The sequence below is a fragment of the Amphibalanus amphitrite genome, unplaced genomic scaffold (assembly GCF_019059575.1).
Source record: "Amphibalanus amphitrite isolate SeventyFive unplaced genomic scaffold, NRLGWU_Aamphi_draft 000394F_arrow, whole genome shotgun sequence".
Classification (NCBI taxonomy): Eukaryota; Metazoa; Arthropoda; class Thecostraca; order Balanomorpha; family Balanidae; genus Amphibalanus; species Amphibalanus amphitrite.
In genome coordinates this window covers 505,982-519,459 of record NW_024881888.1, presented here as the reverse complement: position 1 = coordinate 519,459, position 13,478 = coordinate 505,982, and the positions used below count along the sequence as shown (strand labels likewise).

The window sequence follows — 13,478 nt, the reverse complement described above, 5'->3', positions numbered from 1 at the left end:
AGGCCACTTATTGTTCATTCCTTGGCTTTTTCAACAAAAAAGAAAACATTTGCAAAAAAAGTGTGATATTCCGTCTCAAAGCTGTGGGGGCATCGCCCCCACGGCCCCAGAGTTGGGGGGGGGGGGCAAGCTGCCCCCACTGCCCCCCCCCCGGCTCCTGCGCCTATGCGTTCGGCTTTTGCTTCCGATGATCGCCTTGTCATGGTAGACGGTAGGTACCGCCTCACGTAGCTTCGAATTCTCGCGTAATTCAAACGTTTCATAGTGAACGGATTGACTTGCCCGAGCCGTCAGCGATCAGTCTACGCACTTGCCGGGCTCTTCTTACAAAGCAAAGCTCATCCAGCAACGATTGCAATTGCAGCACTTAATAACCATTATAAGAAATCCTAGTTGCCGTGAAAATGGCAAAGAAGTTATGGCGTGCCCGCTGCCCACGACCCATGACCTCACGTTACATACATTGAGCCGCTGCCACCGCACACGGACCACGGTCCAATGCAAGCTCACTGACCTGAGACTTCAACTGGCTGCCCCTGCTCCGTCAAACACAGCCTGTCTCCGCCATTGTGGACTTGAACTCGAACTATTACCGTGCGGCGTGCACCCGGCACCTCTGGGAGTATGTAAATTGTCACCGTGCTCTGCTCAGCCATGAGTCGGATTCTGGACAGTGATGACACTAAAAAGAAACTGTCCCGGTGACGGTAAAAATCTGGAATTATACGTCATTTTTCCAATTGTATCAATACCATGTTTTGATGTGTTTTGACATAAACTTTACTTGGAGCCCGTTGTATTTGTCAACTTATATGAGGGGCTATTTGAAATAATATGATTTTGCAAAAATTTGTATTTCGTACCGTTGTTTTAGTCATCTTAGCAGACGATAACGACGCAACTAATTCAGTTACGAACACTGAACTCTATAATGTGGAATGCGCATCGGCCGCCAAATGGTGTCCAACGGTGCCGCCATGTTGCGCGGACCAGAAAGCGGCCGCCGCCTGTGCTGGGGAATAGGGAATTCGGGACCTCGATTTACGTTTGCGGTCGCTGCATCCGTTACGCTCAAGCTATGTGGACACGGAACCCGGCATCTTACGCAGAATTGAGTGGAGAACAAGATGAAATCCTAAAAAATCATCAGCTATAAGGAACCAATACGTTAAACCCTTATAAGTCAATGGGGAAATATGAAAATTGTTATTTTGGCGCCGAGAATGATCTGAAACTATCTCAAGCATATAAAATCATGATTTCATGCACTCTTTGCAAGGTTCTATGCTTCATATTTGCATTGTTGCCCTTGCGTGACGTCATTTGTGACGTCACAAGGGTCACCATTTTTCTTCAATAACTCCCGATCAAATTGAGCTAGCGAGTCGGGAAAGCCACCAATGGACTAAGGAAGACCTGCCGAATCGAATGATATGCGACATGACCTCTTTCGACCAACTTCGTGACCTGGGGGTGCTGACCTGACCTTGACCTGAGGTCAACACCCTAAGTTGACCTGACCCGAACAAAAAGTATATCACTCGATGCGCCTGAGCTAGCTGAACACGATGATGCCAAAATCGCGGCTCTACGGCCATTTTTGGCGAAGTTATTTACCAAAAACCGAACCCGTGCCTTAGATCACTTGACCTGACCTCAGAGGTCACCGGTTGACCTGAGACCCTTACAGCGGGTTCCTACCAGTCACTCTGCATTATACTTTGCCGCATACGACCACTTTATCGCTTAATTCTAGTTTAATTAGCGGTGCATTAGGGAGGTGGGTTCAATCAACCCCCTCGGCCGGGGCAAATGTAGGTCAGGCGAGTGAATTTGAGGAATTCTGAAGATACGATCGTGTTCCCCACTCAATTCTGCGTAAGATGCCGGGTTCCGTATCTACGTAACTTGAACGTAACGGATACGGCGGCCGCAAACGTAAATCGAGGTCCCGAATTCCCTATTCCTCAACACAGGCGGCAGCCGGTTTCTGGTCTGCGCAATATGGCCGCCACCGTTAGACACTACGGCCAATAGGGTTGAAGCGGCATTGCTCCCCTGTGGTTACGAAGCTTTTGTTATCGTGACAACAGCAAGACAACATAACTTTTGAGCGTTTCGTGACGTAATCAAAACGGGAAAAATATAATTTTTTCCACAGGGACTTTCGGATGCTTAGCTGAGTCAAGCTCAAGAAAATCACTCTAAAATCCTTTGATGGGACTGCATTGATCCAAATTAATGTTGTCATTGACATGTCGAAGCATTTTATTCCGGGTCAATTCCCTTTAAAATTATACTGTGGAAAACCTATGACGTCATTTCTCACACTTCAGCATTACAATTTGATGAAACGACTCGCGTGTTTTGACTGGCGAATGCTATTTCTAGAGAGAGACAGTGGCGAGGTTACTGATTCAAATTTCTTTGGAAGCCGCAGATATAATAGAGGACAAATTAAAGTAATTTTCTGAAACCTCTGGTAGGTTAGTTGCTGTATGGTTCTTAATATTTTTTGCTTTAACATTAATGCTAACAGTGCTCCCACTTACCACTCAGTTCAAGTTGGCGGCAGGCCACTGCTATCACAATTTACAAGCAAATTGTCAGATAACATTAATAGTGTAAGTTGCCAAGGGATTTTTAGATGCCAGGCTGCAAGGCATGACATCAGAGTTGACATGTTGCTATCATTAACCAGGCTGGCAAATATCTTTCAGTGTCCCGTGTGGCGCATGCCACCTTTAGTCAGGGTCAGGGTGTTTGTCCATTTTTTATTGGTGGGCTGCCAGCTTGCTGTTATTTTTTGGCTTATTGCCTATCGGTCAGATTCATGTGACCAATGACTATGAGGGCCCAAGATCCACATTTACACGTGAACACTGACAGTGTTCTGACAGTTGACTTTATGACTCATATACTGAAATCTCACATTCGCCCCATTCTCGAGTACGCGTCACCGATCTGGAACAGTGGCTATGTACAGGATCTCAAAAGATTAGAGTCTGTTCAAAGGTTCGGACTCGCAATGTGATTGGGCTCCGCAATATGGAATATGGTGATCGCCTAAAGGAACTTGACCTATTCTCTGTGAAGGGACGCCTCCTTCGAGCCGATATCAAATGCTGGAAGATTTTTCACGGCCACAGTCAGATATCCCCGGAGATCCTCTGGGATCTGGAGGCCGACAACAGAACGCGCGGGCATAGTAGAAAGATAAAAACGTGTCGGAGTCTCATAGATGCAAGGTCAAGGTCACGGTTTTTCACCCACAGAGTCGTGCGCGATTGGAATGCCCTCCCAGATTGGCTGGTGAACGAGGAGTCCCTGGTGCAGTTTAAAAAGGGACTGAAAGCCGCACTGGGAGGTAGATTGTTCGAACACACAGGATAAGAGAAGGCAAACGATTCACATCTCATCCTTCATCCCCCCCCCCAGGTAAGCGCCCCACCCTTCCCAAGTTAGGGCGGGGTTATACGCGCCTGGGCTACCTATCACATTCCGCCCTTACCCCTAGGTAGCTGCTGCCCGCCCTTCTCGAGCTGGACCGGGTGGACTAACCTAGGCTACCTATCCTGACCTTTCCTTCGGAGAACGTATCACATTTCGGTACCCTCTTTTCTCATTTACATAATTGATCATCTTGTCTAGGATTCTGGCACTTAAAACACGCATCAGTTTTCTTTTTTCAGTGTTTTACCAAATGCAGACGCACCATTCCAATTCCTTGCCTGAGGTCCAGCCATCTGCCCACCCAAGGAATTGGCGCGTCTCTGCACGCAATAGGTTTCCACTCCTTCCTTTACGAGCCGAGGTTGTGGAAACCTAACAGGTGAGTTCTGACAAAAACAACTATCAAATGGTGCCCAGCTCTCTGCCAGGCAGGAATTCTTTACCAGCCTGTATCATGTGTCAGGAGAAAAATTAAAATTTTCATGGCATAATCACTGCAGAACTCTGCAGTCTGCACTTGCTATAAAGAAAATGATGATAAGATGGTATGTCACTTATTCCCTGGTCACCCTGTTGTATCTTCAGAATCAGTAGGTACATCATTTTTATGGGGAGTGCTGTGCCAGTGCAGAAGTTCAATCACTTTGGTGCCAAATTCAGTCTTCTATATCCCTAGATACTTAGTACTTAGTCTTAGTGTGAGACTATTAATAAGAATATTCAAACAGGTAACACTGAGTCTCACATCTCAATCATGAGGGTACTGCCAAAGCCCAAATGTCTTACATTGCTGGTACTGGATCACTGCAGTTGTAGCTTTTAATGTAAAGAGGGAAATTGATAACTGTGGTTAGGAAGATAACATGTTATTCACTTTTTCAGGTAACTGGTAAACTGAGAATACCTACTTTTTTATCTGTAGGGATATCAGTGTGGTAATAGTAACATTTTGATGATTGATTAAATGATCACTTATCTCATATCTCAAAATACATGGGCATTTGACATTAATGTAACTGTCAAATACTTGAAGGTCCCTGTGTATAGTGATTTGTCAGAAAGTGTTGGTCTCTTTGGGTAATGCCTGATACAGACTTTTTCAAATGCATTTAACCCACTATTAGCATTAAAGTCATTCTTTTTCATTTATTGAACTATTTTGTGCAAGATTTGTTTCACTGTCTGTTTGTGTCCAGTGAATATTTTGATGTTCAGAGTGTTGTTAGTACTGTTCTCAGGATAAAGCCAAGAGCTTTATTTGCATTTTTAATTAACATGATTCTTGTGCAACTCGAATTTGTCCCCTGCTGGGGGATGGCACTAGGCAAACAGAGCAAAAAAAAAAAAAAACATAATTTTAAATATTCTGGATCGAGTGCACTTCCAGTACCTTGGCCCTGAGATTAGATCTGCAAATAGGATCAAGGTTTAAATTCCAGCATAGATAGGATGTAGCTCAATTATTTCCTGTAGCCATTTTACTTGTTGCTGATGCACACATCCATTCTGCTGTTGCCGCCAGTTCCCAGCGATGAGTGACACAGAGGAGCAGGAGGTGCCGGACGGCCCCGTGGAGAACGCCTGGGCTCTGAAGGTGCCCGAGTTCAAACCGGAGCACAATCCGCACGGCGTGCTGGAGACCAGCTCGTTCGCCACCCTGTTCCCCAAGTACCGCGAGGCCTACCTGCGCGAGGTGTGGCCACTCGTGCAGAAGGCGCTGGAGCCCTACTTCATCCGCGCCGAGCTGGACGCCGTCGAGGGCAGTATGACCGTGTCGACCACGCGCCGCACCTGGGACCCGTACAGCATCATCAAGGCGCGCGACCTCATCAAGCTGATGGCGCGCAGCGTGCCCTACGAGCAGGCCGTCAAGGTGATGCAGGACGAGGTCAGCGCGGATATCATCAAGATCGGCTCGCTGGTGCGCAACAAGGACCGCTTCGTGAAGCGCCGCCAGCGACTGATCGGCCCCAACGGCTCCACGCTAAAGGCGATCGAGCTGCTTACCAACTGCTACGTTCTGGTGCAGGGTAATACGGTGGCCGCACTGGGTCCCCACAGAGGCCTCCAGCACGTGCGGCAGATCGTCGAGGAAACGATGAACAACATTCACCCCATCTACAACATTAAGGCGCTTATGATCAAGCGTGAGCTCGCCAAGAACCCACAGCTCAAAAACGAGAATTGGGATCGCTTCTTGCCCAACTTCAAGAAGAAGAACACCACCAAGCGGAAGCAGCCGCTGAAGAAGAAGGAGAAGAAGGCGTACACGCCGTTCCCGCCACCGATGCCGGAGAGCAAGGTGGACAAGGAGCTGGCCAGCGGACAGTACTTTATGCTGGAGAAGCAGCGGAGGGCGGCGAAGAAAAAGGAGCAGCGCGAGAAGATGGCTCAGGAGGCTGCCAAGCGGACCGAGCAGCGCAACAAGGTCTACCAGCCGCCCAAAGAGCCCACCAAGAAACCGCAGAAGAAGAAGGACGACCAGATCGACGTGGAGGCTCTCAAGGCCAAGGTGAAGAAGGCGCAAAAGAAGAAGAAACGAGCCGAAACGTGAAAAGGTACTGGTTACTTGGGGTGTGGGGATTTCGACTTGTCATTGGGCGATTTGTACGTAATATGTATTGTTATGAAATGTGCTTTGAATGGTGTATTGATGCATTTGAACGGTGTAAACTTTTGCATGTTGCTTCGACATCGTGAATATACAGGTGCGTCGTGCTGTATAACAACGTTTAAACGTTCAACGTAACGAGTTTGATGCGATTTGGCAGTCGTGCTCGGTAGGCGTTTGGCCGTGCCTTACGAGAGATGACGGACCTGTCGAATCAATAACAGACACCAAAACAAGCCTCGACATTCTCCGAGCTCGGCAATTTCACATTTACCAACCGAGCACTGAACCGATGTACAAACCGACCATACCCGCTGTTAGTTCGACCATACCCGCTGTTGGTTTGGCCATACCCGATGTTCACAGCGCGCACAGCTGTTCGGTGACCGGTCGGCGAACATACCACCAACATTCGCTCTTCCACGGTTGAATGTATTTCACACAGGCGCGATTAGTCAATATACAGGGATCGTCTAGCTACAGATACATACACTCGACACACGGGACCAATCCACAAGTCTGTCCCCACCATAACGTTTGGCATTGCATTGATAATGGAAGCGCACCTGGCGAGGCCCGGACATTGGATGCCGGCCCTTTGGACAGTCGCCCCAGGTCGCTCCTCCGTGGCAGACGGTCTGACCGTCACACCAGTGGTGACGGCTGTAACTCGCTCAGCGACACGCACACTGGACGTCCCCATCCCGGGGAGTCCGACACGTCATACACAGCTCCGACAGAACACCGGGACCAGTGGGTGGACATTATCTGGTGGGAATAGAGGACAGAACGACAGACACCTCTGAAAGCACGGCACCGTCACAGCCCATAGCCAATCGATGGGTGATTGTTAGGATTTAAATGTCCGGCGGTTTTAACTGGGATTGACCTAGGACAAATTTCGAAGACCAGCTAACCTAGTGCAGATGCCCGACTTACAAACTGGTTGCTGCGAAAAACAAGAAATAGCCCCATAAATGAACTAGAGATTATTGATACCCCGATGAGACCCAACACAACCGGTGGACAGCACAAAATATAGCATAGAAAACATGGACAATCTGATAGCAAAAGCAGATCATGAAGCTAGGTAAAGCTCAACCATTTCCAGACGGTATCGTGACGCTTTTCAGCAGTAAATCAAAGCCAAATTGTGCTTCACAAATCACAGTATTATGCCAGGCTGGAAAGACCGAGCCTTTAGCCAACTAAATCTTTGGTCAATTCCTTACGCTACCAGGAATTTTGGCATTCGTCTAGTAAAGGCCTGTTCAATACGCTTCGCGATCAGCGCACACAATAGCCAGCTTCTCAGACATGGAAGAATAAGCTCATACGCCGGAGAAGTTATCCCCTGTCACTCGCTTCACAATCCCGTTCATCAGCCGAAATTATCTGACCACCACCGGAGCAGACTCGAGGAACGCACGCCGCCGATTACTCCAGCCTCTCTCCACCTCACCTCCTCTGCCGTCCCTCTCTGCCTCTGTCCACCTCTCAGAGCGAGCCGGTCCTCTGCCCAGTGACAGCCAGCCCGTCAGCCGGAGTGCAGCAGGTTGAACATGTCGTTGAGCGAGTTCTCCAGAGCGGCGCGGAAGTCGGCAGCCACTGTAGCCGGGCTCGAGTTGCAGGCCGACGTGCCGAAGTTGATCTGCGTGTCGCGCGGGTTGTAGCAGCAGCCGTAGCCATCGGGGACGAGAGGGCCGTAGCACATGAACGCGTCCGCTACCACCGGCACCTGTGGGTGTGATACGGCCAAACGTCAGACTAGGGGTGCGGGAGCAGACAGGGACACTCACGTACGAGGTGGGAAGGGACAAGGGACACGATAAACGAAAACGAGGGAAATAATAAATACATCGCTCTATCACGCTCCACCAGGTTCGCAGCAGCTAGCAACAAACCCAAACAAACGCTACCTCCTCCCCATGTCAGGGCGCCACTGCCTTTAACGCAGATCACACACCCCATGGCTACACCAACCACTACTCTCTCCCAAAACCCCCATCTGACCTGACTGGTGGAGAGTTTCATGTGGGTGCTGCGCGACCAGGCGCCGTCCATGAATATCTCCGGCACGTCCATTCCGTTCTCAATGGCGGCCAGCTTCAGGCCGAGCATGTGACGGTCGCAGCCCAGGCCGTTCACCGCCTGTGGAGTAGAGGTCGGTGAGGTCAGGTCAGATCAGATCAGACAGTTCAGACACCCAGCCCGCCTGGGGATGAGGTCACGTTAAGCCAGCCAAAGCTCAGGCTCCCAGCTCGTTTCAAAATTCGCACACATCCCAATTCTCCCACCCCGGCCTCCTCCCTGACCCGCTAGCCTCCCCACTCACATCTTTGGCGTACTCCTTGTGCGCGTTGATTGCATTTCGCAGCGCCTCGATCTTAGAGGTCGGCGCGGCGCTGGGGTCCAGCATCGCCTGGCAGAAGGCCACCGACTCGGCCGAGCACGAGCGGATCGTCTCCGTCCGACCGCGCTGGAACTTGCGCGTGGCGGCCGATTCGTACGTAGCTCCCGGCTCGCCGTGTATCCTGGCAGGGGAGAGAGGGAGTAGTCGTGGAGACGGCGTCATTATTGAGTAACATCAGATGAATGGATAGCGGGACTAGACCAAACCAGTAGGTGACATTCAGCTGTCATTGCTGTGGCAGATGGCTGTCAATGTAGGTCACCTACGAATACCACAAACTGTAATGAATGAAACATCCATTATGAGGTATCTGTGTCTGCAACGGAAACGAGGCCAAATGTACCGCATATTAATGTTCTGTAGACTGTACCACGCACTTCTTGGACCAGCGTTTCGATTCCTGATCATACCTGTAGAAGGCCAGCTGGATGGCCATCTGGATGTAGCTGTCGGGGCTCATCCGCTGCGACTTGATGAACTTCTTGCCGTAGCCGGAGTAGGTGAAGCAGGCCATGTCCAGGTCCTGCACCATCCTGTGAGAGAAAGATTGCCCTCGTCAGTTGGGGGATAGAATCATCACTACCCAGAGTTCCGGGGGATTTCACAGTCGGACGGGATGGCGCACTCCACCCAGAGCCAAGATCAGCGACTGGCGGCTCAATGTCATCACAAGGCGGACCCGTCCGCCCACGCCCTCTGCCCCCCCCCCCCCGAGCAGCAGCTGGCAACGGGGAGAGGCCGCGTCGCAGCGAGGCATAACAGAGGAAAGGAACTGGCCCCACCAGCAGGGTTGGCAGGGGGTGGCAAAAACCGGTTTTTGCCAGTGGTTTTAACCGGTTTAAACCGGCTGGCAGAAACCCTGGTGGCAAGAACTGGCAAAAACTGGCTAAAACTCAGATGGCCAAACCTACAACTTGTCTAGTTAGGAATGGATTTCAAATGTACAAATGCATTTCTGGTAGTTATATAGATGCACTAAACATTCTGAAGTTGCCTCATTACTTATCCCTGCTTAAAATGTCTATGCATGTCGGTAGACATCCACAACGGAATGTATTTCCATGTAAGGGGAGAGAGGGACAAGGCGGCCACGGTAAGTAGGGTGTCATGCGGTGCCGTGCGCATATCAGTGGCAGATACCTTTTCGCACTTCTGATTGTGCAGGACTCACCCAGTCACCCTTGCACTGGCTCATTTGTCACCCCCAAAAGGCATCTTACTAGCTCCTTATGGAAAGCCCATGAAAATGTTTCTGAGTGTGGTATGAAACATTTCAATGGTCAATGTCACTTCTGGTTGAAAGCATAAAGCTTTCACCGAGTTCTCCTTAAAATGTTTCCTGTTCAAAATCATGTCTAGGCATAGCATTGTGATATTTCTGAGTTTTTGCCAGTTTTTGCCAGTTTTTTGCCGGTTCAAACCGGTTTAAACCGGCAAATGGCATAAACTAGTTTTTGCCGGCAAAAATGCCAACCCTGCCCACCAGATCACGGTGTACGAATCGTTCTCGCAGAACAATTAGGTAGTTACTGTACAGTCTGTCTTGAAAGTACCGCAGCATGGCAGGGTGGCGCTGGTGGGTCGGCGCAGCGGAGGGCGGTCAGGTTTGAGGGCCACTGGATCGCCTGACCCTGGGGGGGGGGGGGGGAGGAGGGAGGAGAGGGATGGGCGCGAGTGAGCGGGCTCTCGGTGCTGCCAGGGCGGCAGACAAGGCGCTGCTTTATGAATACTTATACAGAGACACCAGCTAAGCGTAGTAATTCTTTTCCTGGCATGAAAGTTTTGATAAATGAAAATTGATGCTTCCCTTTCGAGCCTCGCCAGACATTTACGTGTTACACATGTAATCCGGCCAGAGGGTAGCGGGTGCGGCCTCCGTCGTTTGGCTCAGATTAAGCAAAAAATTGTGTGCGTGGTTACGAGACACAGTGACTGGTAATTACTTTTAACATTCCCAGTATTGGCCGCTTTATAGCGTCTACTGATGGAAATGGTCCGTAGGAACCCGCCTTACAGCCGTTCGGCTCCTGATCGGCCATTTAAAATGATCAGGTCGGCCCTGATCATTTCACCTGCTGGGACCTGATATTTCCAATCACAAAATGCCTGGAAACGCGTGGATAATATGCGCTGACATGCATGGAATCGGCATCTTGGCCTGACATAGTATCGAGAAAGAGGTTACAGGTCAAAGGCCATTGGGTTCAGGGTCATAATTTTAGGGAAGATATAACATTGATCAATTCGAAGATATTGAAAGTTTTGTCGTGGTCGGTCGGTCGGTCGCTTTTTACGCGAGTTATTCGTGAAAAAGCCGTGAGGTACGCATCGGTTTGAACTCCTCCTGTAAGTGTGAAGGTTAAGATCTCGGGTCGATCGCTGATCTCTCGAGCATTATTCAGTGCCGGCGAGCATTATAACTTTTCCTGAGGCTAGGACACTATAACGTAACCTAAGTGACCCGACCTTGAAAGATCTGGGTCTGATTCATTCCGCCATCACAACTGTTAAGAAAAGATTTAAAATCACTTATCAGGTATGGGTGGAGGGATGTCGCAGCCCCGCCCCCCTCCAACGCAGCAGTGTGCAGAGAGCCTGCTTTGTTAAGTAATAAATCTAGCCAGCTACTGTAACAGCTGGAAGCTGTGACATTTTTTTTCTCCGTACATCAAAAAGGACATCTCTCACACTCTATACGTAAGGACGATCGCACTGCCTGCCGCGGCGCTGAGCCGGCGTGGGGAGGGAGTCGACCAAACGATCCCCGACTCGTCGGCCGGTCACCATTAAGCGAAGATCAAAGGCTCGCCGAAGGGTGGAGTACAAACACACCCATCCGGGCCGGCGCAGTGGCCGCCGACAAACGCAACGCAGCCGGAAACACCTGCTGCCGGTGCTGGACCAGCCTCCCGACGCCTGGCGCCACGCACATCCTGCCGACGCAGCTGACAGGAAGGTGGGAGGATGTCGTTGCGGTCAGCCGTCCGGCACAGGCAGGGACCGACATCCGGCGAAAATCGAGTGTGAAAACGTCATCCGGCAGGAGACAGCTGAGACGGATGAGCCGAGCAAGTGAGGATGACGTCACGTTCCGGCGGAATGGAGGAGGAGGGCGACGGTCTCGACTCCGGATGCGAGACGGGATGTCGCCAATTTTCTGCCCCGGTCAGCGAGGCCCGGCGACGCCCGGAACCTCCGGCCCGGAAATCACAGGAGAACAAAAACTCAATGCAGAAGGAGAAGGGGATTCAGACAGACCCGAGACCGACCACCGGAGGCCGACCACCAGACGGAACGCCTGGGGACTCGACGCGGGACACCGCCCCGCCCGGCTTCGGCCGGAGCGACCTCTCTGCTGATCGGATCATCACTGCACCGGACCTCAGCTGGAGTGGACAGCAATCATCAAACACTGTCAAGTGAGTCATCTCATCTGTCCGCCTCATCAAGACTGCCTCCCCGTCATGGACAATTCACCTCCCATTTACCCATCGGATGTCTCTGATCTGGATTACAAATGCCACTCCCTGGGGTCTAACCTGAGCCACCATTAGAGGGTAATGGATTTAACATCGTGGGAGTGTTACTCGACTGGGAAGGGGAGGGCAGATGGTCGCTACATTCCGCTTCCGACCGAGCAGCGCGGCAGTGGTGCGTCTGTTTGTAAAGACGGGGAGGGGTGTGAATGGGTCCGACTAGTCCGGCCTTACCAATGGGGTAGGGAGAGGGTTAGCGAGACAGCCGGGGCGGGTCAGTAATGGTCAGTGTAGGCTAATGGCTCACCATTACATTGGTGTTGGGGGGGGGGGGAGCGCTATCTGTCGGCCATCGCGCGCGCGGTCTGGCCGCAGTGAGGTGTGGGATTCAATGTATGAGGGGAGGGGAACAGGTCAGGTGGTGTCATTTTTGGGGCGCTGGTCACTATTGACGCGTCAAACTACGTCAGATGACGTCATGACGGTTCAATTCGCGATGGTTGTAATTAAGTTCTCTGCAGTTAGGGCGTTAGGATTAGATTTAAGGCTAAGTTGGCATTGGCGAGCATTGGCGGTTGAAAATGACCAGCATTGTATCGTCCGTTTGTAAATATAGCGTGAAAATTCAATAATCTGTCTGGGAAAGAAGGGAGGGTTACTCCGGATATGTTGCTGATTCGGATTCACAGAGACCGCTAACGTAATTATCTTTAAGTTGTCACGTCGACCACACGACCGTACGCCGGCATCACATCACAGGCTCACCGGGACTACACCGCGGCGATCTGATCACGAATCAACGGAAACACAATGATCACGCCCTCACGACGCGACCACCACAAATTCGTTTTTTTTTTCTAGTAGGTTAGCATAAGCTGTTTCATAATCTAACTAGTTTGGACCCGGTAGACCAGCGTTTCAATCCATTATCAATCTAGTGTTACAGTTACAATTGGATAAGGAGAGTAAAACATCGTAAACGTTAAACATTATTCTGCTCCTTCGGCAGCTCAGCGCCAGAACAAGAACATGGGGAAACTGAATCGCCTTCCGGTTCGTTATTAAATCAGCCTTGAGCCGTTTCGTGACTCGAGTTTATATAGCCGAAGCCAAGCTGAATCGCCATTTCAATCGTTATAAATTGATCGCTGTTCGGAATATGTCCATCAATTTCCTTTCTCTCCTAGCATTATCGGTATTTAACAGATGTCGATGCTCGCTCCCTTCGAGGTTTATCAAAGATTAACGTACAAACGCCACGGTTGTTAAGTTGATGCATCATTTGAGACAATTTAATCTTAAGCGTCAAGCGAGTTACCGTTCAATATGACGTGAAAATGTCACCCTGGTTGTACACAACTAGAGTTGGTTACGGAGGGAAGCGAGAAATTATCACCGCCCATTAAACACCATTCAGGTATGATAAGGACCGTTTGTTCAGATCGGATTACTGAACAGTCTGCAGACCCCAATTAATTGACAGGAACCATGTAACGTGCATGGTCGCACCACGCATTATGCCGCC

At 50.3% G+C, this 13,478-nt stretch overlaps 2 protein-coding genes across 6 annotated transcripts in view; one reads left to right on the top strand and one right to left on the bottom strand.

The window, feature by feature from the left end:
- The window catches only part of LOC122390383 (KRR1 small subunit processome component homolog), a 37,165-nt gene extending 30,989 nt beyond the window's left edge, over window positions 1-6,176 (top strand). The window contains exons 1-2 of one of the 4 annotated variants that reach the window (XM_043383276.1): window positions 2,328-2,624; window positions 4,976-6,176. In XM_043383276.1, the coding sequence (XP_043239211.1) occupies window positions 2,499-2,624; window positions 4,976-6,007 (1,158 nt within the window). In that variant the 5' untranslated portion in view covers window positions 2,328-2,498 and the 3' untranslated portion in view covers window positions 6,008-6,176. Of the gene's footprint in view, window positions 1-2,327; window positions 2,625-3,688; window positions 3,833-4,975 lie in introns of those variants that run through there. The other 3 variants (XM_043383277.1, XM_043383279.1, XM_043383278.1) reach the window with 3 other exon arrangements.
- A 304-nt stretch (window positions 6,177-6,480) lies between these two features.
- LOC122390381 (carnitine O-acetyltransferase-like) overlaps window positions 6,481-13,478 on the bottom strand; it is a 55,341-nt gene continuing 48,343 nt past the window's right edge. For both annotated transcript variants that reach the window (XM_043383274.1, XM_043383275.1), the window contains exons 8-11: window positions 8,888-9,010; window positions 8,400-8,598; window positions 8,078-8,215; window positions 6,481-7,802 (exon numbers count right to left, since the gene is read on the bottom strand). In XM_043383274.1, the coding sequence (XP_043239209.1) occupies window positions 7,602-7,802; window positions 8,078-8,215; window positions 8,400-8,598; window positions 8,888-9,010 (661 nt within the window). In that variant the 3' untranslated portion in view covers window positions 6,481-7,601. The remainder of the gene's footprint in view (window positions 7,803-8,077; window positions 8,216-8,399; window positions 8,599-8,887; window positions 9,011-13,478) is intronic.